At 40.0% G+C, this 15,966-nt stretch overlaps 1 protein-coding gene across 2 annotated transcripts; it reads left to right on the plus strand.

The window, feature by feature from the left end:
* Positions 1 to 649: 649 nt before the first annotated feature.
* LOC112180532 (calponin homology domain-containing protein DDB_G0272472) lies at positions 650 to 6,875 on the plus strand. Of its 2 annotated transcripts, XM_024319091.2 has the most exons (9): positions 650 to 892; positions 1,062 to 2,126; positions 2,226 to 3,930; positions 4,024 to 4,182; positions 4,276 to 4,455; positions 4,829 to 5,023; positions 5,373 to 5,471; positions 5,586 to 6,173; positions 6,310 to 6,875. In XM_024319091.2, the coding sequence occupies exons 2-9, from the start codon at positions 1,105 to 1,107 to the stop codon at positions 6,667 to 6,669; spliced, it is 4,308 nt and encodes a 1,435-aa protein (XP_024174859.1). In that variant the 5' UTR covers positions 650 to 892; positions 1,062 to 1,104; the 3' UTR covers positions 6,670 to 6,875. The 2 variants fall into 2 exon arrangements, with proteins under 2 accessions (XP_024174859.1, XP_024174858.1); XM_024319090.2 differs by having other exon boundaries at positions 1,062 to 3,930.
* The last annotated feature ends 9,091 nt before the right edge of the window (positions 6,876 to 15,966 follow it).

Below are 15,966 nucleotides of genomic sequence, written 5' to 3' on the forward strand. Positions count from 1 at the left end.
GCAATGTACATATAAAAGTGCGATCAAAGAAATCTTTCATTTGTGCATTGAAATGCAATGATGTATAATCCTCTTCTCTGTGTTTGGTATTGTGCTTTTTTCTTGGGTAAAATATTGGAGGAAACTAGAAGTTTAACATCTCATAGAAATTGCTCACACCTAATAGATGTACAGAAGTAAGCAATTACTCATCTGGAAGTGGGTAATTAATTTATGATAATAATAAATTTTCTTATTAATTATTTATTTAAGTTTTTGATTTTTTTATCTTTAAAAATTAGATAAATATAAATTATTTTAAGGATATAATGTAAAAAAAATAGGGCTACATAAGTTAAAATAAGGCTAAACAGTAAAAAAATAAAAAATAGAGAGTGAAGAAAAAATAGAAAATAGAGAGTGAAGTGATTACGACTATTTTGTTGGCCTCTTTTCCTAGGACATGTAAACCCGGCCAAAAGAAAAGCCAGAGTGATGTGACGGTGACAAGTGACGGTTTATTAAAACGTGGCAGTAAAAACGTGAGAGGGAATCAAGAGACTATTTCCATTTGATTTCAAAATCCGCAAATTACAAAAAGCCCAAAAACCCGCACAAAATCCCAATCCGATCCAAACACTGTTGTAGTATAACAAGTCCAGTGAGGACTCTATTTCCAAAAAGGTGTGTATAACAGAAACTCGTACTCTCTCTTTCTCTCCTCTTGTTTGGCCAGCTGTTCTTCTAGCTAATTCCAATCTACAACTCTCTCTCTCTCACTCACATATAAAATCTCCCAAATCTAGCCTTGTGCATTGTTTACGGAAGATCCCTACTTGAATTCCCCACCCACATTCATGTCGGTTCGCTGATCTCGATTTCGATCTGCTCTGCTCTTCATCGATCTGCGCCTGTAAGTCCTCCTGATCTCTCTTCTTAGGTTTAGATCTCGCGCTGTTCTTACACTGGTTGTCTTCTTCCGTATTGATTTCACTTCAATTTTGAATTTTGTTTCAAATTGAGTCTAAGATATTAACTTGGAATTGTTCTGCAATTTTGAATTTTTTGTGTTTGCGGAATAGATTGTTTGTGGCTGTGGGTTGAATTTTGGCTGTGATCGACGCAATGACGGCGGAGGTTGATGTGCATCGCGATGCGTGTGAATCTGAGTTGTCCAAGGTTGAGGACGGGAATGTGAGTGTCAATGTCAGTGTGATTGGGAATGGTAATGGGATTTCCAAGGACGACGGCGATGGCTCCTATGTCTTTGTCACCGCCGCTTCTGATGAGTCTGATCTAACCAATGGGCATTACAGCAGAGTTGAGACCAATGGCGGTGGGGGTGTTCAGTTGGAGGAGGAAGAGGTTGTGGAGAGTAGTGTTGTTGTTGAGAATCCCCAATCTCAATTACAATCGCCTTCATTAGAGAAGGCTGCTGCTGAGGAGTCAACACTTTCCGGTGATCCAGCGACTGCACTTCATCTTCAGAGTGAGGAGGATAAACAATTAGCCGAGGAGGTCCCGGTAGGAGATCATGTTCAAGAGTCAGAGTTGACATCCCAAGCTGATACTGAGTTACATAAGCAAATTGTCTTTGATCCTGAGTCAAAGGAAAATAATTTGGAGGGCGTGCCTGCTTGTGATGCTAATGATAGCGCCTCAGCAAGTACAGCTGAACAAAATGGATCTTTTGAGAATGGCCGATCCGTGGCTGCTGTCTCTGATGAAAATGGAGATGCATTGCCTACTCATGATGTCCAAGAGAGCCCTTCAGAGTCCTTGGTCGCAAATCACTTGGTTGATACAGCTGAAAAGAATAATGGGTCATGTGTAGAAAATGGCCAAATCTTGGCTGCCAATGTTGATGTCCAAGACAGCTTTTCAGAGCCCGTTGCTGAGGAGATTAATGGTTCATGTGAACAAGACGGCCAAAACTTGGCTGCCAATGGTGATGTTAAAGAGTGTGTTTCGGACAGCCAAATCTTGGCTGCGAATTGTGATGTTAAAGAGTGTGTTTCAGACGTCCAAATCTTGGCTGCTAATGATGATGTCCAAGAGAGTGTTTCAGAATCAATTACTGAAAAGATTAATGTTTCATGTGAAGAAAATGGCCAAATCTTGGCTGCCAATGTTGATGTCCAAGAGAGTGTTTCCGAGCCCGTTGCTGAAAAGATTAATAGTTCCTGCGAAGAAAATGGCCAAATATTGGCTGCCAATCTTGATATCCAAGAGAGCGTTTCAGAACCCATTGCTGAACAGATTGATGGTTTATGTGAAGAAAATGGCCAAGTCTTGGATGCCAATGTTGATGTCCAAGAGAGTGTTTCCGAGCCCATTGCTGAAAAGATTAATGAGTCATGTGAAGAAAATGGCCAAATATTGGCTGCCAATGTTGATATCCAAGAGAGCATTTTGGAGCACATAGCTGAAAAAATTAATGGTTTATGTGAAGAAAATGGCCAAATCTTGGCAGACAATTTTGAAGTCCAGAAGCACTTGGAAACACAAGTTGTCAATGGTCTTGTTTCTGATAAATCTGAAGATGAGTCGCTTGTAGTTCATGCTCATGAAGAGAGCGTTTCAGAGCCCATAGATACTAATCTCTTGACTGATACACCTGGAGAAAATGGATCATGTGAAAATGGGGTAGTCTTGGCTGCATCTTTTGAAGTTCAGAAGCAGTTGGAAACACCAGTTGTCAGTGGCCCTATCTCAGATGATAGTGGGGATAACTTGGAGAACAGTTCAGAGCCTATGGTTACAGATGACTTGGTTGATACACCTGAAGAGAATGGGTCATCTGAAAAGGCTTCTGTGTGTGAGAACGTACCTGTTGAAAATTGTGAAAGCTTTGCAACTGTTGCTGATAGTGATACAATTGTGAGTGTTAAAAACGGGGATTCTCTACCTAAGGAAGATGATTCAACTCGCAGTATTGAAGATGAAACACCAGAGACTGATGTTGAAAAATTAGATGAGAAGAATAGTGAAAAGCCGAGTTCTTGTCCTCATGAACATTCAAAACCAGAAGTTGAAGCTGAGAGTGCCCCCATTACAGCTGAAACTTCTTCAAATTCCGCAGCTAATGATACAATATCAGAACCAAATTCAAAATCTGATATTGAAGCTGAGATTTCCTCCGATACAGATGATGCTCTCTCAAGTGGCCTAGCTCATGACACAGTATCAGCTAGTGACGCTATATCAGAACCTAATTTGAAATCAGAAATTGAATCTGGTCATGCTGCCGTTGTAGATGATACGCTGTCAAGTTGCCTGGCTAATGATACCATAGCAGAGCCAATTTCAAAATCAGAATGTGAATCCAAGATCTCTCGAGCTGTTGATGATACCCTGTCAACTTTCTCAGCTGATGGTGCAATACAAGAATTCAAGACCAGCCATGATTCTTGTGATTCTGAAAAACCGGTATCTAGTGATGCCGTGCATGTAGCAGATGCTGGTTTGTCAAACTTGGAGGCTGATTGTGCTGACAACAATGGGAAGCCGACATTACAGATAAATGATTTACTTGAGAATGAAGTCACCGTGCCGGCAAGCTCAGGTGCTGATGAGCCGTCCATCATCATTGATGACAGATCAGAGTCTGAAGTGCCCAACTTGGACACTGAATGTGCTGACAACAATGGGAAGCCGGCATTACAGATTAATGATTCAATTGAGAATGAAGTCACCATGCTGGCAAGCTCAGGTGTTGATGAGTCGTCCATCATCACTGATGACAGATCAGAGTCTGAAACGCCCACTGTTGATTCTTTGGAAGGACAGGATAACGTTGTTGAGGTTGAAAAAAGGCCTTTCTACTTCTTAATTAGGATTCCTAGAAATGATGACGAAAACTTAAAAGAACAGATCAAGCATGCTCAGTTACAAGTTGAAGAAAAAACTAAAGGCCGGGATGCTATTCGTTCCAAAATGCAAATGCAACGGGTGAGTACTTTTATGCAAATCACTTTAACTTTATTCTATGTGTATTTTTTTTCAGTATGTTTTCAAATTAATTGTTGAATCTTTTATGGCTAGGCCACTTGTAAGGAGCACAAACTAAAATTTGAAGCTGCCATATCTGAAGAGAGAGCTGTTCAAGAGCAGCTCAAGTCCAAACGACGGGAAATGGATTCTGTTCAATTTATGATTAACAAAGTAAAGGATGCTCTGTCTGTTGAGGAAATAGCTAACACAGTAAGCAATCACTTTCCTTGTTCATACTGTAGATAATGGATTCGAATATTTATTAATTATGTAATGTTTTAATCGTGTGCGCTCCATACATAGATACGCCATATGGAACATACCATGGCTCATGAGACCCTACCTTTGAAGGAAGAAAAGCAGTATATTCGTGACATCAAGCAGCTGAAGCAACGCCGTGATCAGCTCTCTTATAGCTTAAGTAAGCAGGATGAAGTTCAACAATCTTTAGACCAGAAAGACCATATTGAACAACGCATAAAGGTATTGTGCTCATTATGTTCTCTTTCTTTTCTAACCATGATGTCAGATGGGATCTGAACCAATTCACATGGTTGTAATATCCTGATATTTCACATTAAAACAATTTATCACTTATTCACATTCAAACTGCGGTTTTCTTTTCTAAAGATTAACGACCAGGAATAGAGATTTGATATGTTGGAGAATTGATATGGAAATGATACCTTGAGATGATTCACATAGGAACACCTGATTTACTTGAATTTTTGTAACTTTTCTAATCACCAAGAACCTCATATTTAGTGCTCAATACTAGAACAGGTGGACAAACTCTTGTAATTATAGTAGGCTCTGATGAGCTTTTCAGTTTCTTACCTCACTTTCATTATCACAGGATCTGAAGAAGGAAATGGATCAACTCAAAGAGAATCTTCTCAAAGCGCAGGAAGTCACTCAAGCTGCTAAAAAGAAATATAATGTAGAGAATGATATGCTGCATGAACTACAATATCAGTTTGAAGCTGCAGATGCAACTCGCCAAGAAGCATATGTACATCTACAGAGTTTGAGGAAACAAAATTATGAAAAGGTGTTTGCATTCCTTTGAAAGAAAACACTAAAGCTTATTACTTTCTATCAACTATCTACATGTGCATGCACAAATATACTGCGGAACATGTTTATATAACTTTACCACTAAGAGGATATATTTTGAGCTTGCTTTAGACACTGGCTTAGTTTTCAGCTTTCTTATTAATCTGGGATAATGGTTTATTTATTTCAAGCAGAGTTGTTTGTGTTGATAGCTTTAGTATTCTGAAACGTTGTGTTTTATTTTAGTACAACCCTTCTGTGCTAGATATTTTATTCTGAACCCTTAATATGAATATATGACGATTTAGAAGAGATAGTGACCCTCTTTTTCCTCAAATCTGCAGACCAAACACTTCTGGAGGTACAGGAATGATGCAAAGGCAGCTAATGACTTAGCATTGAGTGGAGATAAGGAGCAACTGCAGCATTTATGTATCAATCAGGTTAGCTCATGAAGTTCCTTTCTTGTTACTGTTGTGTATTTTCCACCTTTTAGGTTGAAAACTTGGACAACATGGCTCATATGTGCATGGATTGGCTAACAATCAATTGTTTAGGTGGAAACATTTATGGAACTCTGGAATACAAATGAAGATTTCCGGAAAGAATATACCAAATGCAACACCAGGAGTACACTAAGGAGATTAAGAACCTTGGATGGCCGCTCACTTGGTCCTGATGAGGAACCACCTGTAATACCTGATATAGTAAGAGTAACCAGGCATAATATGGCAGCAGCAGTGGTTTCAACTCCTGAACCTGCAAAACGAGTTGCAATTGTAGAATCTGGAGAACCAAATGATATATCTGCAGTGGAGATTGTGGAGCAAAACAATGACACAGCTAAGAACAAGAAGCCTGTGAAAGTTGCTTCTTCTGGAATTAGCCAAGCAACAGTTTCTGGAAGAAATGAGATTGAAAAGGAAATAGTAGAAGACCCAAAACCAACAAAGGAGGAAGAAGAGTTGGCCAGAAAGGAAGAGGAATTGAGAAAGGAAGAAGCAGCTGCAAGGTTGAGAGAGCAACGTAGGCTGGAGGAAAAGGCCAAAGCTAAGGAGGCAATGGAGAGGAAGAAAAGAATAGCGGAGAAGGCCCAAGCCAGGGCTGCCATAAAAGCACAGAAAGAAGCTGAAGAGAAAGAGAAGGTAAAATTTCCTGAAACTTCATCTTTTTGTTCAATTCCATTGACTTCTCATGGGCATTTTGGTGATATAGAGATGTTGGCTTTATGAGATTCTGTCTTACCTGATGCAATATTCTGTTATTCTGTGTATGGCGCAGGAAAGGGAGAAGCGGGTAAGGAAGAAGGAAAGAAAGAAGGCAAGTGCAACAAAGGCTACAAATGGTATTAATGAAGGAGAATCTGCTCCAGAACCAACCTCTGAGACTACAACCGTAACTCCAGTCGAGCCTGAAGCTACAGAGAAACTGGTGACAATAACAAAGAGGTCCCAGAAAGCGCCACAGTTCACAAAGCAAACCAAGGTAAAATCCATCCCTCTGCCTCTACGCAACCGCAGTAAGAGAAGGATGCAGCCTTGGATGTGGGTGCTTGTTACAGTTGTGGCCATCCTTGGCTTGTTTTTGTTGGGCAATGGCGGCAGCTTCTCTTTTAAATCTATGCTTGAAAGGTTTTTCTGAATACTACACCTATGCACTTATTTAAATAGGTAATTCAGCAGAGGTTGTTTGGGACATTCCCTTAATATATCTATTTATATATCTAGGAAATCGCTAAATCATATATATATATATATAGGCAATTCTTTTTTTCTTTTTCTTTTTTTCCTGGTGAGCAGCTTGGGATTTGGTTTCCTCCTATTTAAGTGGGTTTTTGGTTTCAGACACCGATAGAAGAGTGGTTTGCTTAAAATGTCTGAAGAAAAACATACATTCAGTATGATAATAAACTTGAGTTATTTACTATATTTTCTGTGTGTTCTTAGTATCAGTGGCATGGCACGAGTAATATATTTTGGTTTGGAATGGTACATAGAAGCTAATCCGTACACCCCTAAATTTTTTGCAAATCCAATTTTTCCATTACCATTTTCTGAATTTAAATAATGAATTCCTTTTTTTTGCATAAAGAAAATTTAAATTTCAACTTGGTAATGCCAAACGAAGGAATTGACTTTTAAGAATTATAAAATCCTCACTTTCAATTAAATTCAATCATTTTTTTCCTTTATCCAAACACACTCCAAGTCTTTGTTCAGACAAGAAAAATTTGCTCTTCATTTTTCTTAGTTCTGAACGTGTCAATTGTCTAACACCAAGTCACCAAGCATTTGAGGCACGGCACGGCCATGAATGTGCCTTGCTGCACCTTAGTTTTTGTTGGTGCAGAAAATGGAAAGTTTCCTCACCTACTTCTTCTGACTGGAGTGGGAGTAGGGGCTTCATGTTCTAGGAACTGGGTTACGATCTTTGGACTTGGATTTTGTGCTTGGCGATCTGAGCTCCCGAAAGGAAATTGGTGGGGGTACGTGCAAAAGGTACTCTGGTGCTTAAGTTAGTAATACCTTGAGGTGTGATGGGTGCATTTAGGAGATGATTGCTTACCTCAAAAGTTTAATTCTCCAAGTATTTATAGGCAAGCTTTAGGTTATGTGCAAGGTTTTGTGCTTGGCGATCTGAGCTCCCAAAAGGAAATGGGTGGGGGTACATGCAAAAGGTACTTCGATGCTTAAGTCAGTAATAGCTTGAGGTGTGATGGGTGTATTTGGGAGATGATTGCTTACCTCAAAAGTTTATTTCTCCAAGTATTTATAGGCGAGCTTGAATGGATATTTCGACTAGTGCACGTAGTGGCAATCTTGATCCGCAAGTCATGCATGAGTGGATCCATGACGTTGCTCCTCTGACATCGTGAGAAGTGCTTCCAATTATTGGGGACTTTGGATAAGTTGGGCAAGTCCGTTGACTGATTTCGCTATGCCCATATCCACCTTGAGGGGATTGTGTCTCACCTCGACTAAACCTACCTCGAGGGAATCCTCTCCTCCTTGAGGATATTGTGTTTCACCTCAACCAAACCCACCTCGAGGGAATCTCATCCTCGGGGGTACTATGTTTCCCCTAACTAGATACCCCTTCCTTAGCGAGATATCCCGTTGTTGTGCCGAAAATTCATTAGCTTAAATTTTTTTACCCCCACAATGCCCCCTTTTTTCTTTTTGTGCGAGTACCCAAGCGGAGAAAGAAAAAATCTTCGAGACATGCCTCGATATTCATAACGTCAGTCACCTTAACGTATTACCTAAGAAGAAAATTTTTCACTGCGAGGTGATCTGACCACAAAGCTTTCCACTGCAACATAATCCTTCTACTTCATGAAATCTCCACTGTAATGCAATTTGTTTATAAAGCTTTCCACCGCGACATGAAATTTCACCGTTTGACGTCTCGAGGACAACCCATTCTAGGTCCAGGGACTCACTGATTTAACTTTGCGAGGACAACTCATTTAAAGTCCGGGGACTCACTGTTTAACATCCTGAGGACAACCTATTTAAAGTCCGGAGACTCATTGTTTAACGTCTCGAGGACAACCCATTTAAAATCTGGAGATTCACTGTTTAACGTTCCGAGGACAACCCTATTCACAGTCATTTAAAGTCGAAAGAGCATTTATTCCATGAATTGCTTGGTACATACAGAATAAAAAATGATAAAACATAAGGAAAATGCTATGGAAATAGTGCCACTGTCTATGATAAACATCGACACTGCATTTTATTGGAAACCGAGAACAACTGAAAGAAGAAAATATTTTAACCTTCTTGATGCTTGCGACGGCTGCCTTGTGGTCGCATCATTGTCAGGCATGCATAGTACTTCCGCAGATGAATTGCGTTTCATGAGCGCGGCAAAGTTCTTCCAATCGCTATTTCCGCAGTTTGCCAAACACATTTAAGACTTTGTAGGGGCCTTCCCATGTAGGATTAAATTTTCCCGTCTCTCCGTCTTTAGTTTTTCCACGACTCTTTTCAAGACTTTGTCTCCCTATTGGAATGACCTATGTCTCACTCCCTTGTTGAAATATCTTGTGATGGCACTTTGGTAATTGGCCAGATTGATCGCGGCTCTTTCTCTTCTTTCTTTTTTGCTTTGGAGGGTTCCTACCAGAATCTTCTTCTTCCCATCAACCTCAAGGGCTACCCCTTTGAGAGGTTCCATAGTGACTAGCTCTTCCTCGGGCCCTTTTGGTTCTGGTAGGTCGTCTGTTAATTGCTATGCCTGCGCTTCCTACTCCCCCTGGGCGGCTGAGTTCTTCTTCTTGATCTCCATAGCATACAATCCCTTCAATAAAAGTTGGTCTCCGCAGACGGAGGTTATGCTATTCCCTTCAGGGGAAGGGAACTTTACAATATGCATGGTATCAGGATGAGGCTTCCGCCTCCATCTTATGCATGTAATCTTCCGAGGATCGCATTATATGCTGACGGCTTGTCCACCATGACAAATTAGACCTCCACTGTCTTTCTCGTCGTGGTCACCAACATTGTGATTTCTCCCACTGGCCATGTCTCTGTACGCTCGAATCTCATGAGTGGCGCCCTACTTGATCTGATATGGCTTTCGTTGAGCTTGAGCTATTTGAAGGCACCGAGGAATATCACTTCAGCCTTACTTCCTTCGTCCAGTATGACCCTTCCCATGAAACAGTTAGCGACCTGTACAGAGATCACTAATGTGTTTCTGTGCGGGAATTGCACCCCGATTGCAGTTTGCTTGGAGAAACTTATCACTAGTTCGTTGTACCATAGTGCCTCCACATTTACTTCTTTTTCAACCTTGCACACTCTCCTGATTTTCTTGGCCTGCTTGATTTCAGATCGTAGCCTTGTTTCCTCCTCCTCGGAGGAAAGTGGCCTCCCGTGAAGAGCCAAGATTTCATGCATTGGTCCATTCCTGGGGGGAGTTGGGCAGATTAGTGTAGTTGGGTTAATTCTTTCTCCACTATGGATTTTGTATTGAAGGAGTTTTCCATGCTACATCAGATCCTCGAATTGTTGCCTCAAGTGCAAGCAATTATTGGCAGTGTGCGAGTATTCTTCATGGAACTCGCAATACAGGGATTGATCTCGTTTTGCTAGGTCTGTCATCATGGACAACAGCTTGGTGAATACACCCTCGTGCTTGTGTGCAAGTAGGATTGTTGCCGGAGAAATTGTGAACTTGGCCTGCCTCTCTTGAAAGCCATGCCCATTCGAGATTTGCCCTACCGTTAGTTTTCGTCCCACGACTTATTCTGTTCCGATTGAGCTCTGACCGATCCTTCTTACGTCCTTAAGGCAATTACTGCGGAGCTTCTAGCGGCTTGTGCTGCTTCGATTTCTTCAAGTCTGATTTCTCCTTCTATCCGTATTTGGATCTCGCTCATATCCTTGGCTGGGTTTCTCACTAGGTCTTTACATATCTGTGAGTTAGGGAGGAGTCCCTCATGAAATGCCACCGTTGCGTATTCGAATGTACATCCTTCTGTTTGCATTTACTCTGCCCGAAAATGGTAGTAGAACATCTTGAGTTTCACTCCCGCTTTTTGCTTCACCTTGCGCTTTCTATTGCAGAAGTATTAAGAGACGAAAAACTCCCTCAATTGTCCGAACTGGAGATGGATTAGGGTTTCAGGTCGCAGAACCATGTTCCTGCTTTGCTGGTTAGACTCGAGGGGAAGAATTTGCAGAAACGCCTCTCATCGTTCGTCTCTGTGGTCATCTGCTGCATGAACTTCCTAAGGTGGTCCACTGGATAGGTGGTGACAGGACCCGCCTCGGATTTCACCCTGAAATCCTATGTGGCCTTGCGGGGCCCACCTTCAAAGAAATTCTACCAAAAATTTGGCAAAACTTCCCTTAAAAATAGACTACCCAAAACCTGTAGAAAAACTTTTACACTTCTAAACCATCCATCCTTATTCTCCTAGAGCCACCCTGCTCCCCAAATCACAACATTCTCCAACTCTCTTTATATTCACTTTAGAATTGCTCTGATAACCTATGAGATTTGTTTAATGTGAAAATGGAGTTGTTGGTATTTGGGGAGCAGGATGGCTAAGGATTGTTGCTTAGAAGTGTGGTTTTATTTCTTTTCAAGTTAGGGTTGTCCATTTTTGGGGATAGTTTTGTTGAACTTTCTCGAAAAGTGGACCCCGCAAGGCCACTTGGGATTTCAGGGTGAAATTCCGAGTCGGGTCCTGTCACTCCATATTTTTCATCTTTTCTAGAATGTCCGCATTTTGGTCATACTATGATCACTAGATCTAGTCTCGCTTGGTGGATCCAGATTGAGACCTTCCACTCCCACCATATTAGTCTTTTAGGAAAAAGAGCTTCCTATAGACGACGCCAACTGTTGGTGCGGAAAAATTCCACGGTAAGTTTCCTCACCTACTTCTTCTTATTGGAGTGGGATTGAGGGCTTCGTGTTCCAGGAACTGGGTTATGATCTTTGGACTTGGGTTTTGTGCTTAGCGATATGAGCTCTCGAAAGGAAATGGGTGGGGATACCTGCAAAAGGTACTCCGATGCTTAAGTTAGTAATAGTTTGAGGTGTGATAGGTGTATTTGGGAGATGATTGCTTACCTCAAAAGTTTAATTCTCCAAGTATTTATAGGCGAGCTTGAACGGATATTTCGACTAGTGCGCGTAGTGGCAAGCTTGATCTGCAAGTCATGCACGAGTGGATCCACGACATTACTCCTCTGACATCGTGGGGAAGTGCTTCCGATTATTGGAGACTTTGGATAAGCTGGGCAAGTCTATTGACCGATTCCGCTATGCCCATATCCACCTTGAGGGGATTGTATCTCAGCTTAACTAGAGCTACCTCGAGGGAATCCTCTCCTCCTTGAGGAGATTGTGTTTCACCTCAACTAAACCCACCTCGAGGGAATCTCATCCTCAGGGGTACTGTGTTTCCTCCAACTAGATAGCCCTTCCTTAGCAGGATATCCCCTTGTTGTGCCCAGGGGTGGAGCCAGAAAATTTTATTTGGAGTGAACCAGAGTATAATGTACATGAAAATATTTCAAAAAAAAAAAAATTGAGATTTCATAGCTATATAAAAATGATGGGTACAACAATAATCGAAGTGCATCATGTATTAGAAATGTTTTTGCACATCTAATACAAAATGTAAATTATTTTATATACTGACTATCATGATATTTTTTTTTTTTGAACCAAACCCGAATCCGGGTGCCTATATATATATATATATTCATCTAAAGTAATAATAGGCCATTACATACCCTTCTACTGTCATCTATAGACAGACAAGAAGTTAGTGGTAGTACCCACAATGGTACATATAAATAAACCCACTCATTAGACATATCATGTAAGTAGACATATCAGAGATTCTCCATTGGTACTACTCTAGAGGCGCTAGAGATACATAGAGTGCACATAACGTGCATTAGCTTTCTAAAAGGAAATTATTGTAAAAAACTAATCTACAACATAATTAAAGCACTAGGGCCAAAATGGCAGCCCAAAATTCAAAGCCTAAATAGGGCATCCACCAAATAAAAGTCCACCCAAGGCCCAATCGCCTGGTACTACTCCAGAGACGTAGAGATACATAGAGTGCACATAACGTGCATTAGCTTTCTAAAAGGAAATTATCCCAAGGCCCAATCGCCTGGTCCGGTCCAGTCCACCTGCTCCATCTGCATCCCCATTGTTCGTAGCAATCAAGCAAAGCTATGTCCGCCGCAGCACGCCACGACCTGCACTGCCTCAATTTGTGCGGCAACGATCTCTCACTGCTTGAGACCTACACCACCACGGGTCACGTCACCACAACCCACGCCACCACGGAGAAACCCAACCTCGATCCAAGTCCTCCCACTGCACATCGCCAGAGAGTCAGCCCCGTGGCGCCGTTGACTAAGAAAAACTGTCATCAGGGCTCGATCGCTAGTCCTGTTAGAACTACCACCACCACACATCATCCCAACCAAAACCATCTGACAAGCTCTGAGCAACACCCTATCTGATGGAACCTTATGAGCAATAGCCATCAATACCCGTTCGGTAGCAGACCCTATGATGACAGCGAGGCCACAGGCCAGCCCGGTGCTACCGGACGAGGACAAATTCTCATAACAGAAAAGTCCTATCTTAGGGTTCTCGTGGAGAGAGATGTTGTGGACGTATGAGCGGTCTCCTGAAAAAATAACTGTCATTATATATAAGTAAAGATGAAAGAAAAAATCTTTGCCAGATAAGATAATAATATATTTTATTGTATTGGTTCGAAAATAAATTAGGTAATGTAATTGTATTTTATTACTATTTAGTAATATTCATTGGTAATAAATAGGGGAAAATTTTTAGTTTTATTGTAATTGGTTTTTTTTTTTTTTTGATCAAGTAATTGGTTGAAAACTATACATGACAATTGCTACCTATTTAGTCCACTCACTCATTACAAATTTTCAAACAATTACTCAAGGGGGGCCAACAAGCAGAAACAATAACTTTTTCATGCTAGACTCACTCTCATACTCATAATTATTGACATGCTAAAAGTACCAAACAATTTAACCCTGTAAAATGTAGTTGTCAGTATAGTAGGGATCGTTCAAATCGGGGATTGAGGGTACACCTGTAATTGTATAAACAAATAAAGAATTAATATAAGTATAAGATATTATTTCCAAAAATAAAACAAAGAATAGAAATATATACAAGTAAACACAAATAAGGGTGGTTTTAGGATTATAAAATCAAAAATTAAAATAAATAAAATAAAGAAATGTAAAAACACATAGACAAGGGTGGAGCGTAAGGAACAAAGATCAAAACCATAACCATATGCAAGAAATCCGGTTACAATTCTTATAGTTGAATTTCTATGTCATAAGAAAGAAGTTGACTATGTGAAACGTTAATAAGCAAATGATTTCCCATTTTTTACTTTCCTTGAATAATTAATCTAAGTGAAAGCACCTAAATTAATCCTATTGAATATGCAATCATAGTCTAAAAAGTTAGCTACTCAAGAACATATTCAACGCATGAAGAACAAAGAAAGGATGTTAACAAAAGTGCACAACCTAGTATGAAAAAGTTCATCTATTTGTAATCCTCCTTAATTGATTTTGACTTTTGTCCAAAGCTTTTACTACTTATGAAATATGTTCACAAAGCTATTAGGTGAATTGTTTACCTAAATCTAGCTTCAATTACATGCATATATCCTAAGCATGCACTCAAAGAACACATGTATATAAAAGTTTTATGTAATCCAAAATCAATTAAGCAATCTCACATAAGCAACATATAAACCAACTATAAAGAAATCGCAACTTTTATTCAAACATAGAGACGAGCTTTAAACTTTGCCCTTAACGTTATATGTTAACTAGAAATCATTGTTCACGAATTAAAAACAAAGAAAAACCAAAAAGTTTACAAGGAAAAAGATTGAATTACACTGTGAAAGGGATGAATGATGAAGAGCTTGTGACGTTGAACACTTAAATCTTGAAAGCAAGGCTTCAATGTTACAGACAAGGGTGGATGATGACAACTAGGTCTTGCTCATGACTTTTTCTTCTCCTCCTCTTTGCTTGAAGACGCAGAACTCTGAAGACTAGAGAATGGAACATAACTTTTGGTGTGTGAAAAGAATGAAAGAATTGGTGATTGAAAACGTCCCAAGGATGCATCTATATATAGGGGATGGAAAACTTAGTGTCCAAGCCTTCTGGATCATTCTTTTAATTTCTAGGAATTATCTTATTGATCCACACAGCTCCAACCAATCAAATAAATCTATATTAGCTTTTCTACGTCGTCTAACCAATGAGAAGCCTCCAAAATTAAGTAGATTTGCACCATGAGTCTTTAAAGGAGATAATATTTCCAAACTTATAAAGATATTTTCTTATTTAAACCCCTAAAATTCGGCCAAATAGGGGTGTGAGCAACAAGCAACGTATCTGGACTTGATTCCATCATTTCTGCATGTTGTAATCCCTTAAAACTCTCCAAGGATGATGTCAAACCCTTTTGGAAGTCTTTAGTATGTCATATGTGCAATATTATCTGAAATATGAAGTATAAATTCATCCATGGGCTTTCCGATGTGATTTGGGCCTCAAAACAGAAATTCCAGTCAAAAGTTCGATTTGAGCGCAGCTTGACCTTCATGTACAAAATCAGCCATAACTTCTTCTAAAAAAAGGATATTGAAAGCCGTAAAAATATTTGGAAACTAGACATTTGAGGCTTTCCAAAAATATAAAGATAATCATCTAGTTTGTCCTGAGCTGGTCTCAATGCTTTGTCGAAGTTGACTAACTTGCATATGCAGATTTCATGATTTGGCCTTTCATGCGTCTTTTCTCCTAGTGCTCTCACGTTTCCTAGCCTCATTAGAACTCCTTATGTCTTCAGGACTCCTAGTCAAACAAGAACTCTGTACATTTGAACCTTCCGAAATCTTCTTTCGCTTTCCTAGTTCAACTGGGACTCCTTGTGTTATTAGGGATTCCTTTTCCTAGCAGGAATAAGTTTGCTAGTCCAACTAGAAATCTGCATTTTTTTCTATTTTTCTTCATTTCTCCGGACATGTTTCCTAGTTAACTCAGGATTCCTACTTTGATTGAGATTCCTAGTCAGACCAAGAATTCTTGGTTGGACCTGGAATACTCAATTTCTTCATTTCAGCATCTCTTGTGTCTTCTACTTGTCATTTCCAACGTCTCACATCCTTTTCAGGTGCCTTTAAGATTATTTCCTTGTCATTTATTCCAATGTACCTAGAAAATAGAAAAAAGTAAAGGAAATAACTAAGCAAAATATGAGGGGTTAACTATCAAATAGTCGCATTGATATGCTCATATCAATTTTATAGCATGGTATGAATCCCCGGGGGTGCTAGGGCCACTGCTAGCTCCGCCCCTGGTTGTGCTCAAA

This window comes from Rosa chinensis, chromosome 7 (genome assembly GCF_002994745.2).
Source record: "Rosa chinensis cultivar Old Blush chromosome 7, RchiOBHm-V2, whole genome shotgun sequence".
Taxonomy (NCBI): domain Eukaryota; kingdom Viridiplantae; phylum Streptophyta; class Magnoliopsida; order Rosales; family Rosaceae; genus Rosa; species Rosa chinensis.